The sequence below is a fragment of the Brachyistius frenatus genome, unplaced genomic scaffold (genome assembly GCF_029030835.1).
Source record: "Brachyistius frenatus isolate BFR_SWC_R1_liver_20210118 unplaced genomic scaffold, ASM2903083v1 Contig_75, whole genome shotgun sequence".
In the NCBI taxonomy this organism is placed as follows: Eukaryota; Metazoa; Chordata; class Actinopteri; family Embiotocidae; genus Brachyistius; species Brachyistius frenatus.
Window position 1 is genome coordinate 620,167 of NW_027210674.1, and position 26,432 is coordinate 646,598.

Sequence of the window (26,432 nt, forward strand, 5' to 3'; positions counted from 1 at the left end):
AGAAGATCAAAACTGAAAGCGAGAACATTTTTTAGTTAGTGTGCTATTTGCTATTTGAGTTCTGAGTGAATTCTTTCACAGGATGTCACAGTTCCTTCTCACATCCTCTGACAACAAACATAATGAAATATCCACTGCATTTTTTTTAATTCTCCTCCATTATTCCTCACGTTTCTATTTTCCGACCGTGACCCAGATCTGAAAAGTGTCCTAAAAACTTCTGCTTTACTTCTTTTACATTCTCAACTCTGCAACTTCAAGAATACTAGAGCGTTCCTGTCCAAAGTGTGATTGGCTTGCCCTGGCCCCAGAACCCTAAAAGTTCAGGATACTAAATCTGGAGGCCTGTGAGAGGCAGGGGGCGGGACCTGGCTGTGCCGTTTAAAGTGTCTCTGAACCTTCACTTGACGTCTAGTCTCTCTGTTGGGGTGCACACGGATTGACCACTCCTTTGGGCTTTTCTTTTTTTCCTTGGATATTTGGGGGGAAAAAGCTAATCCACAGACATGGTAAGAATCCAATCGATTGTGCAAGTGGACTGCTCCAAGTTGATCAGACAACCAGTCATTAGTTGTTAAACTATATTAATGATTGAGTAATAAAGGCATGTGAAAGTGCAAAAATTATTCTGCTGAGCTGCACTGAAGTGTGTTTCCTGCTGCTGGTGAAGCTCAGATGTTCATCTCTTGGCTTCACCTTGTAATATCTAAATTATATTTTTTTCTAAATTCAGCATTTAAATACAGATTTTTATATTTTGTTGGATTTTAATGGAATTCCTCCTAAATTTACATAAATTAATTCTTTTTGTTGGTTTTTTTGTTGTTGTTGTTGTTGCAAATACTCTGAATCCTTGTAGAGGGTTTAAACACTGCTGCTGTTAGGGAGAAAGGTGGGTGTCAACCGGAGAGGTGCGGGTTGTGCTTAGGCAACAGATTCCTGGGATTGGATGTCTGCAGGCCATATACAGCGAGCCTCAAGGTGTTGAGCCTGAAATAGCTGCGCTAATTTTCACCAAGCTCCACAATCCTTTGGAGACGCAGCGACTACATCCTGCAACACATGACTCATGAAACCATGTTAATATGTTGTTGTTACAGACAATTATTCCCACCGTGACGTAAAAATGAAATAGTATCTGTAGAATATTTCTTTAATGCTCCAAAAATGCATCGCTGGTTCTGTGTGTAAAAGTAGTTTTAAAGATTTTTCTAATATTTTTAACATTTACAGTGTAAATATTATTATTATTATTATTATTATTTGTAATATTGTTTTTAAAATGAATCCAGCCAGTATGTGAAGGGAATTCTTTCTTTCGCCATCGTGACAATGACGGTTTGGCCTTCAGGATTAATTTGTTGAGTTTATGATTGAAGCCCGTATGTAGCCTAAATGAACGATGACGTCACAGTGGCCCCTCTTCTCTTGCAGACTGACGCGCAACAAGAGGCCCGCTCCTACCTGAGCGAGGAAATGCTGGCCGGTGAGTATGCGGTAACGCGTTACTTGTGTAACGTGATTACTTTGACCATGTATGTCCCAGGTTGCTTTTCAAATGCGGCATAGTTGTTGTTTTTTTGTTGTTTTTTTCAATTTTAACACCTTGAAAAAACATCATTAAAATATATCCTGCAGTTAAACGACATGCTGCTCCTGCAAAAAAAGGAAAGGCAATTTATTTAATATGCGTGAAATCTGGCCCAGTATTTCATGGATTTTAATGAAACGCAGAGGTTATTAGTTACCATGGTGACACGTGGCGATAGATCTCGCTTTTTTTCCCGTGAATCAGTTTTTCAATCTATAAAGAAAGCCTGAGGCCTTTATTCTCAGCATAAATGCAACCTCCTCTTTCTCCAGAGTTCAAGGCCGCCTTCGACATGTTTGACACCGACGGTGGCGGTGACATCAGCACCAAGGAGTTGGGTACCGTGATGAGAATGCTGGGCCAGAACCCGACAAGAGAGGAGTTGGATGAGATCATCGAGGAGGTCGATGAGGACGGTGAGCAACGGGAAATGTAGTATGGAAGCAACACAGCACACCTGCCGTGCGCCATGAGTGTTTTTGCGCACGAGTAACACGACTCCGGCATTTTACGCGTGTCCTATAGCTGTTAAATCATAGCAAATAAAGAAAGAGAAAGGTTGATCCTGAAGGCCCCATCAGCATTAACTTCAGACAGATCATTTTTATTAGTTCTGCTTTGAATTATCAGGAAATTAAACAGTTCATGTCTTATTTGTGCTCCCTGTGTTTCCATGGGTAACTAACTACGTGCCAAGATGAGCAGGACATTGGGCCGACTATTGATCCTGAACTATGTGGCCTCTTGTAAACCTCCAGGTAGCGGCACCATTGACTTCGAGGAGTTCTTGGTCATGATGGTGAGGCTGCTAAAGGAGGACCAGGCCGGCAAGAGCGAGGAAGAGTTGGCAGAGTGCTTCCGTGTGTTCGACAAGTACGTCCACGCGGTCGCTGTCGCGCAGCTCGGTTCACATCGTAGTCTTGTAGTATTTCAAGTATTACTTTATCCTCACGGTACCACATTTTCTTCTGTGTTTCCCCCGCAGGAACGGCGACGGCTACATCGACAGAGAAGAGTTCGCCCTCATCATCCGCAGCACCGGCGAGCCCATCTCAGAGGACGAGATCGACGAGCTGTTGAAGGATGGAGACAAGAACGCCGACGGCATGCTGGACTTTGACGGTACGTGTATATTAATGATGATGATGATCAACGTGTTAAGTCAGGTGTTTTTTTTTTACTTTATTAAACAAGATATGCATTTACAAAAGATGTAGACAAGTACTCATTATATCGTACAGAAAAACAGAAATGTAGAATTAAATAAGTCAGTAAAATAATAAATCAAACTTGAATAAAGATAAATGGACTTGGACATGAATTCTACTGATGTAAAATCATCATAGGAAAAAAGAGACAAAAAGAAAAATAGCAAATTATTACTCTTTAAGAAGTTCAGCATACAGTTGGACAGGTTGTTGGTTTTTTTGTACTCTTCCTATTACTAATACGTTTGAGAGTCTCAACATATTCTTTAAATTCACCCAAAAATCCAGTGAAGTTTGGGGGAGATTTGATGACATTCTACATTTATGAGTGAAAAATTTGTCATAGAGGATCAGGATTTTAAGTCAAAACACCAAAAATATGTTATTTTATGTATTAAGTCCCAGTGAGAGACAGTGAGAAGGTGTGTGGCAACCTCAAGAATTCAAAGTGTTGAATATGCTGTTGATTGAATATCCAGCGTTAGTATGGGGAGGTTTTTGTGACCTTCATTTTGGCTACTTGACTGTGTTGTAAATATATTTTTGTAAATTTACAGTTTCAAGCCTCTAATTCTCATCTTACAATCAAATCACACAACTTGGAAAGAAAATCTTTAAATTTGCTGATGATGATGATCACAGGTGAATTTTTATTTTTTTTATTTCTGTAATCCGATCTGTCTTTTCTTTTCCAGAATTCCTCAAGATGATGGAGAATGTGCAGTAAAACATGAAAGACTCATGGACATTCCTCCACCCTCCTGTGAACCCCAATCCGAAACTCATCTGACCCCCCCTCCCACCCCATCCTCCCTACCCCCCACCCCCCTCTTCCTGTCCACCTGGTTCACTGCCTTCTCTTCTCCATCCTTTAACTCATCCTCAACAGACAGCTAGGGCACCTGGCGGGTCGCTGGCTGGGCTCGACACTCTTCCCCCGGCGCGCTTCGAATGCAGACGCTGACACTGTAGCCTGTAACAGGATGGCACGGCTGCAGCGCACACACCTCTTGCAGTATGCATGGCGTAACATGTCATCGGCGACCCCTCCCCCTCCCCCTCCTCTCTCTCTGCTGGTAAAGCTCTATAATCTAGATGTAGTCTAGATAGATTGGGCAGCCTGTTACCTGCTGCGTAGACCAATTCATTCAACCACTTTACTGTGCAAAGAAGAAGTAATTCGCTTGAACAGAATAAATGAACTAACACATGCTCACTGGTCCGTTATATTTATGGTCTGTGTACAAAATTTTGTTTTGAGGAATATCAATAAAATCTGTTTGTTTCTTCTTTTTGTCCATTTTGTTTTAGGCAGAGCCAGCGTTGCCTTCGCTATCACTTTCAGACCAATCGGAAGGTTTTGACTGGGTCAGAAGTTTGAAGGGGACCCACAAAAAAAAAGAAAGATGTATTGAGTTTGAGGGCACAGATGAGACATTTATTATGTCCAGAATTCCTGGCTGTGATCACGTGGTTTTATTAAAGGTTTCAAGCCTGTGAAATACTCAATGAAACCACTTGCTTTCAAAAATAACTCTTTTCTCTACAATTTTTTTAAGTTTAATCTCTAAATAATTTTAAAAACAAATGTCAGTTTCGGAGTGAAAGTTGTGCAACGAACACTTAAAAGTCCGGAAATACTAAAGACAAAAGGAAACCATCCAATATTAAAGCTGGAGAAGACTGAACCAAAGACAAAGTTTGACATAAGCGACGGCCTGATGGCGCCGGGCCAGTAGAACCTCACACAGGCCCGGTTGAGTCTGAACATGGACTGTAGCACCTTCAGCAGTTTTAACCCTCAGTGTTATCATAAACTCTGCTCTTATTTAATAAACAACCAAATTTAAAGGGAACTTTTTTTTGCCTGAAAATATACAATGGGCCAGAGAAATATTAATATATTAAAACTTATTTGGACAAAACATGAATTAGAAAAGATGCCTGGGGTCAAATATATTGTTTTATTTGTGTTTTTTGTAGTTATTTATGATTCTAAACTCCCAGTGAAGTTTACTGTTTCAGTGTGAAGAAACTAGAAAACATCCTGCCAAGTGTTTGATATCCATGTTTGAGGATCAATATACTCGTCGTGTTCATTGTGACACTGAAGCTGCACACTTTGTCGGATGATGTGCGTTCTGGAGAGCTGTGGTTTGATGACGTAACCTTGTGCGGTGAGCAGTGAGACCGGTGAAGATCTGAGGAGCAGTGTGACAGGTGGAGGTCTGAGGAGCAGTGTGAAGATCTGAGGAGCAGTGAGACCGGTGGAGGTCTGAGGAGCAGTGTGACCGGTGAAGGTCTGAGGAGCAGTGTGAAGATCTGAGGAGCAGTGAGACCGGTGGAGGAGTCTGAGGAGCAGTGTGACCGGTGGAGGTCTGAGGAGCAGTGAGACCGGTGGAGGTCTGAGGAGCAGTGTGACCGGTGAAGGTCTGAGGAGCAGTGTGAAGATCTGAGGAGCAGTGAGACCGGTGGACGTCTGAGGAGTCTGAGGAGCAGTGAGACCGGTGGAGGTCTGAGGAGCAGTGAGACCGGTGGAGGTCTGAGGAGTCTGAGGAGCAGTGTGACCGGTGGAGGTCTGAGGAGCAGTGTCTTCTGGGTATTCTGCTCCTCAGATGAACTGCACGGACTCCTCAAGTCAAAACAAAAACGTGACGTACTTTATTCAAACAGTCCCAGAGAGCAGGACATTCAGCACCTGAACTGTGTTTCATGACATCACAGACCACAAACAGTTTGGACATCGATGAAGAACAAGAAGAGAAATAAACAGTCAGCTTTAAGTCCATTAAAAGAAATGAACCTCCAAATTCGGTTTCTGTAGAAAACTAAAGGTGTGAGTTTAAGAGCCGTAGTTGGCTTCATCGAAAGCCTTGCGGGCTCTCTTCAGCTCCTCGTTCATCGTCAGCAGGTCTTTGACTCTCGCGAACTTCCGGGGGTCTTTCCGGATGAGGAAGACGATGTCCTCCACCTGCACGCGGCCCTGCCGTCCGATGGACATCGCCTTGTGCGTCATTTCCGTGATGAACTCGATTACCAGGTCCTCCAGGATGTCCACGGACTCCGTGTACGGGTTCTGGTCGTCTCCGAACCCGTACATCATGCACCGCAGCTCCTTGGAGAAGAGCCGCTTCCTCTTCCCGTGGCCGACGTCGACTCCGGCGGAGCCGTCGTCCAGCTCTTCGTCGAAGCCGGTCTCGTCTTCCTCATCCGCCATTCTGCTGAGAAAACAACACGTGGTTTAACGCAGCACTTCACGCGTTTGTTCCCACGACCCGGGACACGACCCGGGACACAACCCGGGACACGACCCGGGACACGACGACCAACAGCCCTTACCTTCCCAGAGCACAGCTCACAATAACAGGAAGTGGCTGGCGTGCACTTCCGGTTCCGCTCCGTTTGACTGAGGAAGTAGTAATTCGGACAGAAAAGCTCTAATGATTGTCGACACTGCCCCTAGCGGCCGTCTTTCTGCGGACAGCGCCGAGCTTCACGTGTTTACTATTCGGTCACACGGTCAACACGGCTGACGGTACGTTTTCTTTTTACGGTACTCTCCGTTTTGTTGACCTGGTCGCGCGCTGTCGTGCTCGGAGACACCGGACAGACTTCATGAAAACACCGGACAGACTTCATGAAAACACCGGACAGACTTCATGAAAACACCGGACAGACTTCATGAAAACACCGGACAGACTTCATTAAAACACCGGACAGACTTCATGAAAACACCGGGCAGACTTCATGAAAACACCGGACAGACTTCATGAAAACACCGGACAGACTTCATGAAAACACCGGGCAGACTGATCACCGGTGTGTTGGTCATCCATGTTTTCACCGGAGTGTTTTTGCGCTTTGTTCGTGGCCTTTCGGTGAAACAATCCACCGAGCGAGCAGCTTGAAGTGGAACTAACATTTGATTTCTAATCCCACTTGTTTCTGGGGAAAGCCGCAGTGAGGAACACGTCATAACAACTCGCGGAAAGCCTTTAAATCGCGATGCACGTGACTTGTAGGCTTCAAAACAAACGCTGCCACCGTGAACGGAGCGGTTGAAGGGAGTCCGGTCCGTGAGAGGTGCCCGGGTGCTCCGGTGCCCCGGTGCTGCGGTGCCGCCGTGCCCCGGTGCTGCGGTGCCGCCGTGCCCCGGTGCTCCGGTGCTCCCGTGCCCCGGTGCCCCGGTGCCCCGGTGCTGATAACGCTGCTGCGTCCAGCTCACAGTGCAGCTGCAGCTCTGATAAGCATGTGCCTGCTCAGCTGTAACTGACGTCACTGTGTACACAGATGCTCCAGCCCTGTTTCTCCTCCTCTACCCCCCGCAGCGTCCCCTGTTCGTGACAGGAGGCGGTGAGGACTCCGTTTTGGTGATGGACCCTGGACACTAGTACTGGACAGCTGACCCCTGCATGGCGTGCCCGGTCCAGTTCCTGTGCCGGGGGCTTCGCACCGTGGGACTAGTTCTCCTGTACTACGTCTTCTCCATCGGCATCACATTCTACAACAAATGGCTGATGCAGGTACGTGAACTAACTGGTCTTTCTCCCTTGGAGGTCAGTAGGCCGTGACCCAGTGTCTCAGGGTCCAGGACCCCCCGAGTGTCCCCAGACCCTGAGACAAAGAGGGGAACTAGGCCATCTGAGGTGACCCCGTCTGTCTCTCCGTCTCTCTCAGGGCTTCCGTTATCCCCTCTTCATGACGTTAGTCCATCTCACCATCAACTTCTGCCTGTCAGCTCTGACCCGGCGGGCCATGCAGTGCTGGACTGGGAAACCTCGCATTCTTCTGAGCTGGAAGGATTACCTCCGGAAAGTGTCTCCAACAGGTGAGTTGACTGATCGACGAAGCTGCCAGTGAAGAATGCTTTTGACTAAAGTCCACAGTGACATAAAAATCATATCACACCTAAAGGGGTTAGTTTTTATAGTCTTACACCAGGTAACCACCATAAATAAAGAAGACTGATTGACAGCAAGTTGCACACAAAGCACCACAGGCTGCCTCTGAGGTGCAACTCAGAACTAAAACAGGAAAAGGGACCGCGTCACGCCCGTTACAACTCCCAGTATGTTTTAGAATTGATTTTAAGATTTTACTGTTGACTTTTAAGTCTGACCTGAATGTTCAATACAAGCCTGTTAGTCTGAGATCCTCAGACAAAAAACGTGTATCTGTTCTGGAGACATGTTTTAAAACTAAAGGTGACAAAGCATTTTCAGTCAGAGCCCCCAAAAGTTATGGAACGAGCTGCCTGAGGAAATAAAGTAAATATCTTGAAATCTCTTCTTGAAACAGACTTTTATCGGTGAGCCTTTGATGATTTTAGTGATCAATTCTTATTTTTTTTATCCTCCTGTTTTAATAGTTTTTATGATTGCTTTATACGATCATTGTGTTTGTTAAAGGCTCGTTAGAATTCACTTGTTGTTTTGTATTTAATGGCTTATTTTATGTGAAGCACTTTGAAACGAGTTTAGAAAAGTGCCATACAAATAAAGTTTATTATTTATTATTATTATTTTCTGCATTGTTTATAGACAGTAACGGACAGAAGCCAGACTTTAATATAAAATAGCGATACACTACCAACATATTAGAAAAATGTGTTAAATTAGTTTCTAAAAACACTCAGTCCAGTAAATATATGTCCACTCTGCCTGCGATAGAACATGTTGCATAGATTAGAAAGAGGTCTCCTCCGCGGACTTCTACTTTACCTCGCTGAGCCTCCAGGTGAGCAAGTTATCAGTTATATATTTTACTTTTCAGTCCTTCTCTACAAATAATATGTCAGCTCACATCAGCACTGTGACTGAGCCACATCATAATCCACAGCAGCCCTTGTATAGAGTGTCGCCATGAAGCTCTTCTATTTATATATCTTTTATATCTTATTTAGGACATGACAAGGGGAAAAAATGGGAGATAAGAGTTTTTTCCACATCATTGTTGGTGCAACACGGTTTTTCAACTACACAACGAGACAGCAACTCTTTGGCACGGCGTTATTATTTAAAGCAGCTTTAAATCTGAAGTTTGGAGGAAAAGTCTCAACTTCCTCTGATTCTCTGTTGCTGTCAATGCAGTATTGTTTTCCTCCAGAAAGGGGCCTGTCAATCAAACAGACACGCCCCCAAAACCAGGTCTTCTTGAATCTTCTTTTCTAATGAATGAGGGATTATTTTCAGATGGACCTCCAGAAAACTAATAAGAAGGAGTGACTTTAGCTAACAACACCGAGATAACTGATGGACACATTTTATTCACTTTGGATTTGATGAGAGAAGTTGAATGGGAGTCTATGGAGCCGGAGGCTTTTTGGAGCCGACCTCTAGTGGCACTCGCTGGTATTGCAGCTGAAGACACTTCTGGATCAACCTCATTTTTCAGACCCAGAAGCTCCGAGAACTTTCATGTACAGTCTAAGGTTCGAACCGAGGCTCAAACCCTGAACCTTCTTACTGTGAGGCGACAGTGTAGTAAAACCAGGAGTTTTCACTGGTGTTCAGGTCATTATTTCTTGCAGTATAACACTTCTAAATTCTGTTCATCTTCCCCACAGCCTTTGCAACAGCACTGGATATCGGTCTTTCCAACTGGAGCTTCCTCTTCATCACCATCAGCTTGTAAGTTTGTCAAAACACTATTTCAGCAGAAGCAGAGAAACTGAAGGCTGTGATTATTGTATTTTACCAATAACTGGATTCTTCCATTTTTATTGTGTGGAACTTTTTTGTGTGTTGTTCCAGGTACACCATGACCAAGTCCTCCGCAGTGCTGTTCATCCTCTTTTTCTCCCTGGTCTTTAAGCTGGAGGAGCCGGTGAGTCGGCCCCTCACGGTTGTTTTACAGAATTATTGGAATCGTTTCTGTCTGTTTGTATAAAAGCGTTGGATGAAACTCAGAAATGTCAGATTTCCTTCATCATTTGAGGTTTTACTGGTGCTCTTTTAATGACGTCATCTCTTCGCTTCCCTTTCTTCTGTTACGGTTTAATAGCACGAGCCATCAACTGTCTCGAGACCCTTAATCTCTTCTTCTCGGTTGAATAGCGCAGCGAGTATTCATCACAGAGAGATGAATGAGATGTCTCGTGAAACTGCACGACGAGAGCTTCCCAGAAATGCCGGCACCTCCTCTGTGTGACGAAGCATTGCAGAGAAAATTCATTGAATAATTCCCAAAGTCCCGATTGCTTCACATCGGCTGTATATCAAAATAAAGAGCAGAACTTCCCTTTCTGATGATACCTGTCGTTTCTCTGGATGACGAAGCGTTTTCAACTCATCCGGTCTTTAAATCGCAGCTGACTTCTGTATATTCTCCAAAAGTACATCCCACTTTGTTGAAAAAAACCCAACAATAATAGCGTATTTGAGGCGTGACGAGTTATTGGTACATATCACAGGGTTGTATGCACTAAACACGCAGGAGCAGTGCCTTTGTGATTGTAAATGAGGAGTTATTTGTGTTATTAAAGTGAGTTTTGTTTGAAAAGACTTACTTTATGCTGTTAATACTTTCAGCACAGATTTTGGTGACGACATTTTTTTCCGTAAGAATTGCAGGAATTAAAAAGAAATTGCAGGATCACGTTTTCCTGGAGGGACCAATCAGATACTGATTACATATTCGTACTATAGCTGTTGCATTAATGCTAAAATACAAAGACAAGTTGAAAAGCTATAACCAGTTGAAAAAGTCCAAATATATACTGATGAAGTCATCAGGAAGTTACTGAAAAGCCCACTTTCAAAATAAAACCACTATTATACTGTGTCTGTTGGTCATGAATGAGAAAGGTCGTTTTTATTTCCTGAATGATAATGTGTTTAATGGAGGGAACGATCTTACAGAATTAGTCAGCATCTTCTTTTATATTTTTTTTTTAAATGTTCTTCTCCATGTATTAACTCCTGCTCCTCTTCTCTATCTCCATGTCTGCTTTTCTTTTAGTTTTTCTGACCCCATCACACACTTTCTTTCTCCTTTCCTCAACCAGAACCCATTCCTGATCCTGGTGGTCCTGCTGATCTCCTGCGGTCTCTTTATGTTTACATTCGAGTCGACCCAGTTCAACTTGGAGGGCTTCATCATGGTGCTGCTGGCATCCTTCTTAGGGGGGATCCGCTGGACCCTCACTCAGGTCCTCATGCAGAAAGCAGAGCTGGGTAAATATTGAAGTCACCGTTGAAATTGATGAATACGAGGTGCATGCGTCCCAAGTTATGTCACTTAATCAACATCAGGTCCACATGTTTTTGTTGACCACTGGTACGCATTTATTTGCGATTTCACCATGGACGTAGTCAGCCCGCAATAAATTCATCTCAAACTCTGGAAATCAGCAACATAGTTACTTCGAAATGCTTCAGAAAGTCTACGGAAATGTGGAAAGAACCGGACGAGGTGTTCTGTGTGACGTTCACGTTTCAAGAGGGGGCGGAGCTTCACTGTCCGAGACCAAAGAAGAAGGCGCGTCAGGTCAGGAGACACCAGCTGGGTTTTCTTTGTGTCACCGTGAATTTGTTCCCCAGAGTCAGACTGTCAACACCGAGTTCCACTGGGACCTTCTGAGGCGTCTGAGAGGAAAACGTTCACTTCAAACCACCTGAGCTGTGGCACCATGGCAACAGGCTTCTCCAATATGACAACACGCATGAACAATACAGTTGTAGCTCCTCACTCTGCCGACTCACTGTATTTGCTCCCCTGCTACTTCCTCCTGCTCCGCAAAAATGTGACACATTATTTAATGTGCTTTCTTCTTAAAGTTTCAGGTCCATGGTGAAATTGCAAATGTTTGTTTTAATGATTTGCCAGCAGTGAGAAATTGATTTCAGAAACTTGTACAAAATTTCCAGTTTTATCTCCTTCTCTACACCTTTTTCGATTTCCACTTTTTTCAGGCCTTCAGAACCCGATAGACGCCATGTACCACCTGCAGCCTCTCATGTTCCTTGGCCTCTTTCCCCTCTTCCTCTACAATGAAGGTGGGTGGAGTCTGTGTTTTGTCATTTTCAGGTCTGTTGTCTCTGATCTCTTCTTACAAATTCAACTCTAATGCTGCAACTAACCATTATTTTCTTGATTAGTTGTCTGATCTTTGAAATATCAATTAAAATGGTTGAAAAGATCTGCCAGTGCATCCTAAAATATCTGCAATAAAACAAGTAGATACAGACACAATATTTTTTCATTTGCTACATTATATTTTAACTCCAATGAGACAGTGGAGTTGTGGCAGCTATCCAGTCCCTCCAGGAAACAGCGATCTTGTGATGTCAATAATTAACACAAATTCAAGCAAACTGCGATATTTGCAGTTATATTTACGCAAAAAATGTCGTCAGCAGAAACTGTGCTGAAAGTATTAATGACATAAAGTAAGTCTATTAAATCAAACTCACTTTATTAACAAAAATAACTTCTCATTTACAATCAGAAAGGTTCTCATCCTGTTTTCTCATCATCAAAAAAAATGATGTGATTAAATGTTTGTGATCAGAGGAAGTGAGTCCATATTACTGGATGTTAAATGAGTTTTGTCCACACGTCCAGTTGTCAGAGACGTCTCTTTGTTGGTTTCATCCAGCAGGTCTATGTGTTGAATGAACATGAATTAAACAGCATCTAAAGCTCTTATTTTGAAAGGCTGATGTAGTCCTTGTTTCTATATTCCAGTTACAGGCGGTCTGTTCTGGAAACATACACAGCTTTTAGGACCTTTTAGGCACTTTTAGGACCTTTTAGGAGTTTTCAGCCTCATGGTTCTCCAAGTTTTATAAGATTAAATAAAACATTAAAACTTAAATATTTCTGTGATGTGCAGCACGATTATTATCAAAGGAAGTGATTACATATCATCTTTTATCAGGTAGTGCTTAAAAAAAAAAACCTATTTTTTTTCTGGCCTGATTTAAAGATTTATGCAATTTTATGCAAAAGAATTCACTTAAAACAATGTTTGCAATGTTGTATGCTGCAAAATTAAACATTTTTTATCACAACAATCACAAAAAAGTCCTGGAGGGACTGATTATGAGTTTGAGACAGAGCCCATGTAAACAGTCTCCCCAGACTGTGTTAACACAACTGTTGATAAAGTGAGGATAGTTTCATTAAAACTCTGGTTGTTGACTCTCCAGACTCTTTAATCTCTCTGGGACTCTCCTCTCTGCTTTTCGTGACCCACATGTCCTGATTCTGTTTGTCCTTCCAGGGCTGAGCCTCAGTACCTCGGAGAAGTTGTTCCGGGTGACGGAGGTCTCTCCTCTCCTCTATTCACTCTTCACTCTGAGTATCGGAGGCTTGCTGGCCTTCGGTTTGGGCTTCTCAGAGTTCCTGCTTGTCTCCCGGACCTCCAGCCTCACTTTATCAATATCAGGGATCTTCAAGGTACTTTCAAACTGTGTGTGTGTGTGTGTGTGTGTGTGTGTGTGTGTGTGTGTGTGTGTGTGTGTGTGTGTGTGTGTGTGTGTGTGTGTGTGTGTGTGTGTGTGTGTGTGTGTGTGTGTGTGTGTGTGTGTGTTGAGCTTCCTTTTTTTCAGACAGACGAAGATGCTGTTTAAACCTGGCATTAACATGTGGCCAGCTCAAAGTACAGGTGTGAAGCCACTCTGGATGCTTTGGGAACACACTGAGATCCGATGTGCTCAGACTAACCTCTGGGTTGGTGGTCCGGGACACATACCGACACATTATTTTAGCAACGTGAGCCCCAAATGCATGCTGGGCCTCGATGAAGAACCGTCTACTCAACTGACATCGTGTGATGAAGGAATACAAATATCCAATAGAAGAAATATTCCTGCTTGATTCTGCTGAGTGCAGCTGAACTGACAGGAAATAGATTTACCTGCAAACTGAACCAGTGTCTACTTGACACTTCTTTCACCAAAGACTCCTCTGGGTTTAGCTGCAGAAGAGCCCGCCCCCTCACACAGTTCATTTATCCACCGCAGTGCAGAGCCCGACCCTCCTAAATAATCCAAGCCTGAACCGACGCAATCTGGTCGAGCCTGACGGTTCAGGTTGTAAATTACTAACTTTAGTGTTTATTATTATAAACTCGTTCAGTGAAATATATAGATGTAAAATAAGTACTTCAATTTTGTTTTACATGCTCACGTGTTTATTTACTTCTTTATTTACATAATATATGTGTTCATTTGCATATGGATGAGGAGAGAAATGAGATCCGGTCACAAGTGGTCACTGGAGAGTGAGAGTGCTTTTGGTGCTTTTGGGCTCCTAAACCTATACACGCATATTAAAACGATATTAGTATTTTATGTCTGAAAATGTAAACATTTTTGGATTAGCTGTAATCTAACTGAAGCTGTGAACGCTGAGGATCTGAGCACATCAAAATCTCTAGTTTTCATCTTGTCAACAACGTTTGTGTCGCGCTGCGTTGTGGTCTTTCTCTACGACTTTTCTTTATTTCTGTTCTCGTCTTGTGTTGTCGTAGGAGGTGTGCACTCTGCTGCTGGCTGCATCTCTAATGGGAGACAGGATGAGTCTGCTGAACTGGCTGGGATTCGCTGTGTGTGTGTGTGGCATTTCACTGCATGTTGGACTAAAGACATATTATTCCAAAAGTAAGTGTTCATTTTTTATTTTTTTTATTTTTTATGATTGTTTGTGATACTGTCTAAAATTGTATTGGTACAACATCACAAGAAAAAAAATGCAAGATTTTATTTTTTCCACAAGAGAAAATTACATTTTTGAAAAATTACATGTATTCTTTCTCCCTCATTGAAAAATCCAGAATCTATTAATATGAATATATGAAAATAGTGTTTTTTTTAACAAATAACTACTGTACTGTAAAATAATAATTTGAATCATCAATACGAACTGAAGGCTTCAAATTGCTGAGATCGGCACCGCCCCACTGCGACCCGAGTCATTGGATTAGAACGGGAGGAAATGAAAAATGATTATGAAAACAAATACAAAGTACAGTAGGACAAATAGTGACTCGTGTATTTCACTGCTCTTCTGACTGAGCCGCTGCATCCTGACTCCGCTCTGCAGCGGTTCTTTCTTCTAAAGCCGGCGGTGCAGGTGTGGTTTTTCGAGAGAAGAACATAGTTATCGGTAGTTGTTGTCGCTCTTTTTTCTTCTGGGCAAAAAGATTCTTATAAACCGACATGCCACCATCGATTATTTTTAATTTGGCAAGCTGTTTTACGTACGTGTACATATTAAACCGCAACGTTATTGACAAACAGGTAGAGAAGAAGCGGAGAGACTGTTTAGCCAATCAGAATGCAGAACACAATGCACGATGCAAATCCGTGAAGTAGCGAGACCGCGAAAAGTGAACCGCGTTATAGCGAGGGTTCACTGTATAAAACGACATAATGTCGCCCGCTGTCAGGCTTCAGGTTTCCACATCACACTTTGCGTCTGTCATTAACTTGGTTCTGGGCGATCTGATCACGTGGTGACGCATGTTAATGGCTTGTTTGAAATGAGCCGGGCCGGCGCGGCGGGACTGATCACCAGCGATCGGCGTGCAGTGCATGCCGGTCAGACTTCTGTCCGACTCGCATCATTTAATGTCGCCTGTAGTTTTTGGAGCCCAGCGCCTGTTTTATTTCAGCTCCGCGTCAGTTTCATTGACGGTGTTTCTATCTTTGCTCGCTGTGTGTTTCATGAACAGTGCGGTTCAGCCTCAAATAGTTGCATTACCCTAAGTTTAATTCAAGTGCAACAAAAGCCTCAAATTTATTTATTAACAGACTTACATTGACCACCAAACTTGAGAAAATCTTGCCAAAATATATATCATTTTTTTATGTACCCAACCTGAATCTGCTGCTGAACATGCTTCAATTGATAAAAAATATTAAAAAAAAATCTTGCACATGTTGTTGAATTTAAGCTACAAACTGTATAAAGCATCAATTTGTTGTCGTTCACATAAAAGAAGCTGAGTCAGCTGGTTTGGGTGGAGCTCAGCTATGTAAATAAATGTTAATAAACATGAGGAGCTCTCGGAGGATAAAAGGTTGAAGACTTCTGCTTTCAGAGGTGCTGATAATGTTGTTACTGTTGATCTTGTTATATTCCCATCAGATAAGGGCCCTTTAATACGGCAGCTCAACAGTAAGAGCCCCGAGCTGCAGCTGCCGTTGCTTCGGCAGAACGGAGATCACGGGGAGGAATCTGCTGCTGATGAATACAACGACGAAGAGGAGGAACAAGAAATCACTCTCCACTGACAGTACAGGACACAGATCTCATCTTCAGGTGATCTGAATGAACAGGGATGTCAAAGAAGTGCTTTAAAAACTCCCAAAAAGTTTTTTTTTTGGGAGTGACACTGCCACAAAAAGAAGAAATCTTCCGTTGTGTTCTCGTCCTCGGGCCAGACCTCCTTGTCAGCTGTACATTATCTGTGGACTTTAAACATGACACACGTTATGATGTTTTGCCTGCGGGGAGGTTCAACACAGCAGATACATGATATATGGAGACGGAGCGTGAGACAGCTTTAAAGGGATAATTTGACACCTTGAAGTACAGTCGTCATTTTTCTTCAACTCGCCACCCTGGAAACATCCTCTTACTTTGTTTTATGATCGGAAACTGAAGGATATCTTGGAAGATGTGTGGAGAACAACCAGATAGAGCTGTGAATAGAAAAGTGGTAACTTGACTTCAGATGACATCATTTCTTTCTCTTCATAATTTATTCCGATTCCCAAGAGAAGTTATTTTGCGTAAAAACAAGAATACCTGAAAAATGCTAATTCTTGCAGCTGTCTTTGCTCTAACTGATGTCTGTGGAGCTGCAACACATTATTATTATTATTATTATTATTATTATTATCAATAAATACACAGGTTGTTCTCTAATTTATCCATTAATTGTTTGATCTGAAGAAGAAAAAGGAAATGGTCCTCCTAGTTTCATGAATCCTCAAGCATCAATCCTTTATTTATTTGATTGATTGTTGATTGACTTCTAATCTGTCGACTGTTTGTTAGACAGTAAATCCTAAAAGTGAAAGAGACCTTTTGATGCTCTCTGCAAACATCCCACCGTTCAGACTGATGTCGGGGTCGGTGATATTAAGTCTTCATGAATGTCAGCTTATAATGTGTGTCTGAATACTGAGACGTGTAACAACGTGGAGATTTAAATCAAATGAACTTTCGAGGCGAGCTGTGCTAACTGAAAATAACATTCCTTGATTGCATGTAATGAGATGCGGCGCTGCAGATGACTGATTCCATCATCGATGGTCTTTGAGTCATAATTTAAAGGGATGTGAGGTGATCTTAATGTGCCTTATTAACAGCGGTCAGCAAGAAGACTGCTTTAAAGAGCTATTTTCAGACTCCATGGAGACCGAGTTTGAGTGGTTGTGTAGCTGAATTATTTGAGTTTTAAGCCATTTATAAAAACTTTTGAACGCTTTTGTCATGATCTTCTGTAAAATGCACTGTCGCTGCAATACGTTAAGAAATAAAGTGGGAAAAAGGAGGAAAACAAATGTCACTGTTTTCATTTTAGAATAATTCATTTGAATGATTCGATTCCTCTCCATTAACAACGTCGTCATGGAGACGTCTGATTGGACCCAAATATCCAGCCGGAGTCATAAATAAGTTTTATTTAATGTTCCCCACTGAAAAATGGATAATCTTGACTTCCCCTGCAAAAAATCCTAACATTTGAAATACTCATGCATTATTACACAGTGTGCATTTGTAAATGTAAATCTGCGTCTGTTCCTTCAAGTGCACCTGGTTGACCTGCCGAACAAGCACAGCTGTTTGGAAATGAGTTCCACACACGCAGTAATGCAGCTCTCATAGAAGAATACAGACTAACCTGTATTCTGCAAAAGCTATTTATTGTTAATAATGATAATAAACTTAATTTTTGGATAGCAACTTTCATGCAGAACTTTCAAAGTGCTTTACAGCAAGAAAATGACACGTAATGTTTCACATAAAAACAGATACAAAGGAACATTTAAAAGAGTAGAACAGAAATAAAATGCATAAGAACAGATAGAAATGCTTTAAATGAAACACAAAACATTAATAAAGTAGAATATGGGTAAAATATAGAAGAAAGCAATATGCATTTGTGTGCAAAGTGCAGGCAAGTGTTGTTTTCCACTAAAGTATTCTGCGTATTTTATATGCAATATAAAATATTTGACCTTTTCCTCCTCTCTATTTATGAAACAAGTTTTGTTACTTTTAGGAGGAAGATTTGACTTAATGGAAAACATTATAAGCTCTTAAAATGCAACACGTTGCCAAAGCAGTTCGTGGTCGAGGTCACATTTCAGATGTTAGTCAGTTGTTAAAAGCTGCATTTCTCCTCTGAACTTCTCACCAGCTTTCATTTCAAGAAATGTTCAAATAATCTTACATCTCACCAAAAATCTAAAACTTATTTTCTCTTCTTCATTCTTCTCCCGGTAATCATCTGATGACTCCGCACATGTATCTGCTGTCTATTAGTAGAAACTACAGCTCCAGACCTGCAGCAGCAGCAGCGGCAACATGCTGATGACACATCGATTATTCACTATTAAACATCTAATGAAGTCATGAATCAGTCAGAGGGACCAAACCAGTACTTTTACTTTAATACTTTAAAAACATTTTGCTGCTAATACTTTTACTGAAGTGGAATTTTTCGTGCAGGACTTTAGGTATTTTTACTTTGCTGTATTGGTACTTTTACTTAAGCATAGAATCTGAATACTTCATCAACTACTGCTTCATAGAGCAACATTTAGAGGGTGTTCTCTGCAAGCCACGCGCTTTTATCCATTGATCAACTGCACTGCAGCTATTAAATTAAAAAATGCCTTTAGAAGTATTGAAAGAGTCACATATCACACTTGTACGACAGCAGAAGTTCTGTGCCTGAGTTACATGAAACTGATAGGTGAAACATTAAAGATAATACATCCATAAGTCCAGTCTTCATAGGTGATTATAATGTTCAGTTGTTTTTCAGTCTGATTGGAAGTGTTGATTCATCTAAACGGTAGGCTAATGTATTTTGTTTTAATGTTATTATCAAAAATAGGCAAAATTATCAAAATAAATGCAAACATACACAGGAAACTATTTACATAAAGGCAAAAAACTAAAATAAACTAAATCTATTCAAGAATTATTTTTTTTAACAAAATAAATGCAAAAGAATTTTCACAAACTGAAACAATAAAACTAAACATAAACCAGAGAATTAAAAAAACGAAATCTCCACACACACAAAAAGAAAGCACCAAAATAAGCATTGCGAATGATGTAGAAGGCTGTGATTTGTGGTGCTGTTGAACTGCACTGGGTTATACTGACATCCCAAGTCATTTAAATGGGAGGGACAACATATCAGGTACACCTTTCAGGATAACAGTTTACAGTTTGACTGTAAATACCAAGTCTCAATCTGACTAAATAACAATAATCGATATATATCTATTATTTATTTCTGGGCTGTAGTTTTAAACTTTATGCTTCACCTGTCAGTGGTTCTAACATTGTAAATCCTATAGAAATGACAGGGAGAGGTGAAGGTTCCTTTGGATTCAGGCCTTGTTTTATCATTTTAAAGTGCATGTTTTTTGGCCTCGTTTGCGCTGCGGAGGTGTTTTTCCAGCATTCTTGAGAGGGCCCCGCCCACTTCTGGAGCAGGGGAGGAGCTACCTTCTCGGGTTTCACCCCGCGGTGCTCAGACCGGAGCTGATGTGGGAGCTGATGTAGGAGCTGATGTAGGAGCTGATGTAGGAGCCGCCTTCCACCACAGCTCGGCCGAACCTGCGCGTGCTGACATCCCCACCTCTGGAATGCTTGTGAGGGAATAACCTGGACTCACGACCCGCCAGGTAAGACCTCACCTGGCCGCCTCACCTGGCCGCTCCCACACAGCGAAGTTCTTCTGTCGGGGTCGAGCGCAGCTTTTTTGATGTTGTTGGTTGGTTCTCTTCAGGTGCTGAAGTTTCAGGTGGACGACCTCAATAAGCTTCACTTGAAGGAGTTAGTTGGAGTCCATTGTTTGAAACTGACCACTGAACACATGGACATGAGCAACGATGACGTTATGATGTTAACCAAACTTAACCACCCATACGACTAACTTGTGTGTCGCTTTGCAACAGTTCAGTAGCTGTACTTCTTCACGAAGTATATAAACATTAAAACCAACTGCCATAATTTGAGTTTTATTCATTGAAATAAACAGAAATTAATATTTAATGCATTTTACGAATTTCAGTTAACTGACGCAGTTATTTCGCCTCGCGCTGCGTTCGGTGCGTCAATCATCAAACTGCCTCGAGCCTCAAACAGCACGAGCACTGAGCAGATACTGTATGTAACGTACTTCTAATACTACTCAGCTTGTGTGTGCAGTTTTTGGTAGTTTTTATGTAATTAAATGAATTGTAAATCAATATATGTAAACATTGTGTTTACGTGATACTTCAAACCTCAGTCAAAAACCTGCTGAGGAAAACAGCTGTCAGCCTTTTGGCTCAAAAATCAAATCCGATATGTGCAGTTGAATGTTGCATATTTTGTAGCTGTCCTGTTCACCAGCAGGCCACCTGGGCACTGACCAGGTTCACTGGAGCTCAAGCTTCTGGGATGTGGTGTCATTTTTTCCAGGTGAGGTCACTCCAAGGGCAATAAAGGCATCAAGTAATCAGTAAATGATGATGCTGACTTGGGACCGAGTGCACAGAATGAGAAATCAGACATCAAACAACATTAACATTGAATGGAAAATCTTTCACATATTAAAAATTCATACACAGATCCATGTTTTTTCTCTCCAAAAGGCTCTAATTTGTAAAAAGACCACCACCAACAACAACAACAAAACAATATGAGGGCCTATTATTATAATTAATAGTATTATTATTATTATTTTGATTATTGCTGTGGTGTTCAGTCAAAGTGAAATGTGCACTAAATGTCAGCAGAGTAAACTGCGTTGGCTCATTCTGATGACTCAAAGGATCAGTCGTCTTTAAACTGGCTTTGTGCTCATTTTTCTTGTTTGTGTAACTTCAATGCATCCTGTCAAAAATGTCAAAATGGTCTCAGACAAAGAGGAAACTCTAGGGTTGCATAACAACACCCATCCTGTCCTCTCCGTCCGTCGGACGTGCGGGCAGGTATGCACGAGGTACGACTCGAAGAGTAACCGCAGACCTGAGAACATTCAGACAAGCAGGTACACGTGAAAACATACGAAAAGCTGCAACACGGTTACAAACTGCACATGACGGTTGTACGTCGGCGGGTCTGGAGAGCCTTCGGGCTCGCTGCAAACTTTCTCTCGTCTGTGGTGGCCCGTCTTGTCCCGAGGTACATCTGAGAAGCTCAGACAGGAAGTCACGGAAATAAAACTCAATGCAGAATAAAACCATTCAGGATCCGTTCTTCACCGATCAGCCCCGATCCTTTGTTTTGATCACGTACTTCCTGTGCGGTCGCAGGTCTGTGAACTCCAGCTGTGTCACCAGATGGTTAAATGCAGCTTTTGTTCAGCCTGAAACAATGTTCTTATTCACAAAGAGCAAATGGCGCACTTTTCCCCCGTTGTTTTCCAGAGATCACCTGCCTACACAAATCACTCTCCTACAGCTGTTTCACTGTATTTCAAAATAACAAACTACAGTCCTTTGAAATGTGTTTGATTCACGCCTCCACATTCAAGTCACATGTTCTCATGAAGTTTGTGATGTGTTGCAGCAGAGTGGAAACTTTCTGCATTTCCTCAAGATAACTTTGAGAGAACGATGGGAGGGTTTCCCCCTTTCAGTGCGTTCTCATCGGGAGAACGTAGAACCTTTTCGTTCCCATAACTACGTTTTGTGGGGACTTTTTTTTTGCTCCTCCCCCGTTGCCATAGGAACTGTGGTGACACAGGAGCACAGACAACCGGCAGGTTTAAAACACACAGTAAACAGGTGAACTACAGAATAAAGTTTCAACTGGAGGCACACAATACTGAGAAATGTGCTGGCTTTATTAAGCCGATACACATCGGAGGAAATGCAAATGTTTCACAATAAAAGCCTTTTTATAGGGTGATTTCTTCCTTATGAAAGGCTACAGGGCTTTTAGTTTGAAAAATATAGGAAATGCAAATGGCAGCGTATCATAAGGAGGCTTCAAGTGAATCAGTTAATAAATATTAAATGTAATTATGAGTACTGTGAATGTTCCTTTTGTTTTTATCGGCCCTCTTGAATGAAACACGCTTTGGATCTTCAAACAGATAAAATATGAAGATGAATTTCAACCGGATCAAGTAAACTGAAAGCTGCATGGTGGAGCGTCGCTCCGGCAGCAGAGAGTCTTTTCTCAGGTCCCGTCGGCGCTCCGAATGCAAACAGCAAAAGGCCTCATAACCCTTTTGGTTGTGGGGTAAATCAGCGGGGGCGTAGAAAGTCCCCAGAACTGTGTGGTCCGAAAACACCTTTTATATTAATGAAAAACGTTCAGTCGGGGAACCAGAACTAGTCGAAGGCATTTGGTGCACATTGTAGTGGTGAACGTTGACCCGCTCAGACGGAGGCGTGTTGGTTTCATGGCCTCTTCAAGCGCTGCTTGTTTGTTAATGTTACAGCTCTGTGTGTCATTAGCTGTGAAGTTTGAGGGTCTGTAACGGGGACAAGCACCGACACATCTGCAGTCCGACTCGGCCATAAAAGAGTTCCCATGGGAAAAGCTGAAGGGACGTGTTTGTCACCACCTGTTTTTGTTTTCTGACACCCAGCTGGTATTAAACAAAATAATAGTTGAAAAAAGGAAACTTCGAAATACAACTGGATTAATTGTTTAGACGATAAATTGAATTTGCTTAAAAGAAAACTCAGATAGAAGTTGATTTTGCTGTCATGGAAAAGAAAGAAAAGCAGCAAATCTTTACATTTGAGCAACTTTTATAATATTTAAGAATACTTGATTATCAAAACAAATTGTTGATCTTTAATTGACATCAATTGACATGATATACGAGGTTTTCACGCACCAGTCAGCCACATCTCTTTAATCTAAAAGATAAATGAAAATGAAGTTCATATAAAATGGTCATAGCATTGTTTTTTTCATGTTCTTAGGCTCCACTCATGTCGCCTCACCTCCTTCCTTCATCATCATCATCATCATCGTCTTTCTGGCTCATGGTGTGTTTCCTGCTCGGTGTCCTCCTGCTGCTGTCCCCGGGGGTCCACGGCCAAGGTAGTCTGCCTCTCCTTATCACCCCTTAATTAGCACAAATAGAGGAGTGTGTTACAGCTGAGGGGGCCGGATATGATGAAGTTGCTTTAATTAAACTATTGATAAAATGATAACACTGACATAAAACAGGGTGCTGACATCTTCTGTCTCACACTGCCAAAACAAATCTCACACCAAAATAAGAGGAAGCCTCAAAGTCCTTCTTTTATGATTATATATGATAACGCAACTTTTTTTCTGCACAACAGGCTTTTCTCCCATTTCAGCACCAATACTGGAGAGCAGCAGAATCCATAAGAGCGTCTCCAAAGCCAGATGCATTAATGCACATTGCATTCATTAAATGTATTACATTTTTACATTTTACAATCTCGCAGCATGATATTTGCAGTATTGTCATTATTGTGCGTGCAGACGTGTTCCCTCTTTAATCATTAAAGTAATGACCAAAATATGACAGCAGGGAACCGACTAACAATGAAAACACATGTTATCGTATCATAAGTTGCTGTATTTAGATAAATGATCATCATACATGGAGATCATTTTCAGTGTCACGCAGTCAGTAGTTTTGGTTTTGTTATTAACTATTTATTTGGGGTTGTCTTTTTTTTTTCTGGGCAATTTAAAAGGTAAATTGTTATAATAATAATTACAATTATTAGTATTTCTAACATATCAATACTCAACCCACACAAAAAAAGTGTATTAAATGTGAACAAAGAATATTTGGTTAATTTTCTCAGAATACTAATTTGTAATATTTTTTCATGCATCGGTGCAACTCAATAATATTTATTGCGTTTGAGAATTTCCCAGTTTTTCCTTATTTATATTTCCTGTTTACTTTATGCTACATTTCATAAAAGAAACAATCAGGAAAAACTGAAAAGGGCTTAAACTAAAAATGATGAACAGCTGCTCTTTGCCCACAAATCACGGAGTACAATACGGACTCTGTGTTTGTGTGTTGTTGTTGTTAGTGGGTCTGTCAGACCTTGACCCCGTCTCTCTAAATCCCCGTCGGACCCCATCTGATCCTCTGCCAGGCGACCAACAGGATGAAGACCCTCCAGAGGCCCCTGGTCCACACACACACACACACACACACACACACACACACACACACACACACACACACACACACACACACACACACACACACACACACATGCATGGAAGTCAGAAAAAGATCCGTTGAGTGCTGAGGGTCATACGTCCACAGACGTGATGAAGACAGAGTTCTGTGATTCATGCGGTTCGGTCTTCGTTGCTTCCGTTTACCCTCCGCCCCCACCCCCATCTTCCTCTCCATTTATTACCCCACTACATACTACATACAAAAACCCTGTCACAGTGTAACTCTGTGACACTCTCTCTGACATGACCTTTGACCCTCCAGTCCCCAAACCGGCACCCTGTTCCTGTTCCTCCACCAGAAGAGAGGACAGGGCACGCTTTGATGGATGGAGGGGCAGCTGGAGGGATGGACGGGTGGAGGACGGGAGCACGGGAACATGAAAGACATGGCTTGTTGGAAAAACCCCTGCTGGAAATTATGGAGATGAAGTCTGAACAAGAGATGGATTTGATTTGTGGGGAAGGAAGCGAGAGGGGTTAGACCGCCGTGGAGGGTGGGAGGAGTCAAGTGTTTTTCATCTTTGAAAATACTGCAACTGTCACTTTCTTTTGACCCAAATCTTTGACGAAATGACCAGAACAGGGTTTTTGGGGGTTTTCTCCCCCTTATCTCTGTCAAGGTCGTCTGAAGCTGACAGTCCTGTCTGAAGACAGACTGCAGATGAAATGGAAGGAGGCTGACGGACCCGTTCAGGGCTACAAGGTCCGAGTGAGACCGATCTCAGGTGAGACTTTCCAAGTGATGAAAGCAGTCCTTTGTGAAATTTTAACAAAAAATGAAATAACTTGATTGCACTCATCCACAAAATGAGCAGCTTTGTATGAGCAGAAAAAAAAAACTTTATTTATTTAGAATCACATAGCAACTCCATTAAAAGAATATGTTCTGTATTTTTTAAGTACTATCATTTTTTTTTCCATTTGTTTGTAAATTTATTTCTTCCATTATGAAATTGATTGACCAAAATCCAAACTCAATCTGATCAAACACATTTGTCTGAAGTTGAAGCCTTGGTTTCCCTCCGCTAGTATTAACTGCGTATAAATGTGGTGTGACAGTATCTTTCATCCAGACTGCCATGAATGTGTCAGCTCCCTCTCCTCCCCTCTTTCTTCACATCTGTGCTTCATCCTGCCCCTCAAACATCTTTCTTATGATTGTTTTCCTTCCTATCTGCCATTCCTCGCTGAATTCGGTCTGACACAAGACTCGTGGTGCCTGGAGGTGGAGGATCTGGGAGGGGGCAGCAGTTAGGAGCATGAAAAGGTGGTGTTGACGAGATTAAAGGGAGAAGGAAGTCCAATTCTGGAAAGTGCATTAAAAAGAATTGCAGAAGGTTGCAACATACATCTGCCACAGGGGAAACGGAAGAGGAGGCAGTGCATCATTTATATAGACAAGAAAAGATGGTGAAGACAAGGTGGAGAAGAAAGAGTGATCACACAGCATGTCGCTGAGAAGTCCCAAAAACATCTGGAGGGAATTTCTTCAAATTTGGCACAAATGTTCACTCGGTTTCAAGAATGACCCGATTCGATTTTGTTGGTCAAAGACCACTGTGAACTCATTCTTGTGTGTGCAACATGACAGGAATACATTGGTCACAGGTCAAAGGTTACTGGTACTTCACAAAACACAGACTGGATATAAAAGTGTTCGTAGCTTCAGGTCTGAAAAATGGTTCCGATGCAGAAGTTCCTTAAGGTGCAATACCACCAAGTGCCACTAGAGGTCAGCTCTACAGTACACATTGATGCATAAATATAAGAACAGAACTGAAAACAGGCGTTCTTGTTCTGATTTCTTAAAATTTTGGGGCAATAAAGATCTCAGCCCCCGACACCGCAGGAGTCCCGGCTCTCACCCCAAACGCTTGTCTTTTCCAGAGGTGCCGCAGCCGGAGCTGATGCTGACCACCACCCGGGGCCGGGCAACGGTGGCAGGACTGGACTCCAGTCAGGAATATTCCCTCCAAGTCCTCGTCCTCAATGGAACCACAGAGAAACTTCTCGCAAAGAGACGATTCACCAGTAAGAAACCCACCTGTCTGATTTATAGTTCCTAAAATGAGCAAATTTCAGATAACTCTTGCAGCTCTGTCAAATTATACGAATATTATATTTTGATAAGGTCTATATATGGGCTTTATCTTTTATTGTCTACAGAATTCTTAGAGATAAAAGTAAGTAGAAAGATTGTGTTTGCAGTGAACAGGATGAACATAGTATCGTAAAGAAATAGA

The 26,432-nt window shown here is 42.0% G+C and overlaps 4 protein-coding genes across 6 annotated transcripts in view; 3 read left to right on the plus strand and 1 right to left on the minus strand.

Annotated features, from left to right (window-relative positions):
• The first annotated feature begins 398 nt into the window (after positions 1–398).
• tnnc2.2 (troponin C2, fast skeletal type, tandem duplicate 2) lies at positions 399–4,089 on the plus strand. The gene is made up of 6 exons (XM_069708343.1): positions 399–509; positions 1,435–1,486; positions 1,864–2,007; positions 2,350–2,464; positions 2,577–2,713; positions 3,495–4,089. Exons 1-6 carry the CDS (start codon positions 507–509, stop codon positions 3,524–3,526), a joined length of 483 nt encoding a protein of 160 aa, XP_069564444.1. The 5' UTR covers positions 399–506; the 3' UTR covers positions 3,527–4,089.
• A 1,348-nt stretch (positions 4,090–5,437) lies between these two features.
• On the minus strand, positions 5,438–6,078 carry taf13 (TATA-box binding protein associated factor 13). The gene has a single exon (XM_069708344.1). It carries the CDS (start codon positions 6,014–6,016, stop codon positions 5,642–5,644), a length of 375 nt encoding a protein of 124 aa, XP_069564445.1. The 5' UTR covers positions 6,017–6,078; the 3' UTR covers positions 5,438–5,641.
• A 194-nt stretch (positions 6,079–6,272) lies between these two features.
• slc35c2 (solute carrier family 35 member C2) lies at positions 6,273–17,308 on the plus strand. 2 transcript variants are annotated; one of them, XM_069708368.1, is made up of 10 exons: positions 6,273–6,334; positions 7,128–7,322; positions 7,477–7,627; positions 9,365–9,428; positions 9,552–9,624; positions 10,805–10,973; positions 11,712–11,795; positions 13,025–13,200; positions 14,276–14,405; positions 15,895–17,308. In XM_069708368.1, the coding sequence occupies exons 2-10, from the start codon at positions 7,212–7,214 to the stop codon at positions 16,038–16,040; spliced, it is 1,104 nt and encodes a 367-aa protein (XP_069564469.1). In that variant the 5' UTR covers positions 6,273–6,334; positions 7,128–7,211; the 3' UTR covers positions 16,041–17,308. The 2 variants fall into 2 exon arrangements, with proteins under 2 accessions (XP_069564469.1, XP_069564470.1); XM_069708369.1 differs by lacking the exon at positions 6,273–6,334 and having other exon boundaries at positions 6,989–7,322.
• A 2,242-nt stretch (positions 17,309–19,550) lies between these two features.
• LOC138626612 (collagen alpha-1(XX) chain) overlaps positions 19,551–26,432 on the plus strand; it is a 33,753-nt gene continuing 26,871 nt past the window's right edge. For both annotated transcript variants that reach the window (XM_069708358.1, XM_069708359.1), the window contains exons 1-4: positions 19,551–19,682; positions 22,929–23,049; positions 24,810–24,914; positions 26,077–26,220. In XM_069708358.1, coding sequence (XP_069564459.1) covers positions 22,938–23,049; positions 24,810–24,914; positions 26,077–26,220 — 361 coding nt within the window. In that variant the 5' untranslated portion in view covers positions 19,551–19,682; positions 22,929–22,937. The remainder of the gene's footprint in view (positions 19,683–22,928; positions 23,050–24,809; positions 24,915–26,076; positions 26,221–26,432) is intronic.

What these genes read in the sequence shown, in the direction of transcription:
- tnnc2.2 (XM_069708343.1), top strand. An exon ending in GAGCGAGGAAATGCTGGCCG is followed by an intron (nt 1,487 to 1,863) that starts GTGAGTATGCGG and finishes CTCTTTCTCCAG; the next exon opens with AGTTCAAGGCCGCCTTCGAC. An exon ending in CGGCATGCTGGACTTTGACG is followed by an intron (nt 2,714 to 3,494) that starts GTACGTGTATAT and finishes TTTCTTTTCCAG; the next exon opens with AATTCCTCAAGATGATGGAG.
- taf13 (XM_069708344.1), bottom strand. Translation starts at nt 6,016, where the DNA reads ATGGCGGATGAGGAAGACGAGACCGGCTTCGACGAAGAGCTGGACGAC.
- slc35c2 (XM_069708368.1), top strand. Translation starts at nt 7,212, where the DNA reads ATGGCGTGCCCGGTCCAGTTCCTGTGCCGGGGGCTTCGCACCGTGGGA. An exon ending in ACAACAAATGGCTGATGCAG is followed by an intron (nt 7,323 to 7,476) that starts GTACGTGAACTA and finishes CGTCTCTCTCAG; the next exon opens with GGCTTCCGTTATCCCCTCTT. An exon ending in CAATATCAGGGATCTTCAAG is followed by an intron (nt 13,201 to 14,275) that starts GTACTTTCAAAC and finishes GTGTTGTCGTAG; the next exon opens with GAGGTGTGCACTCTGCTGCT.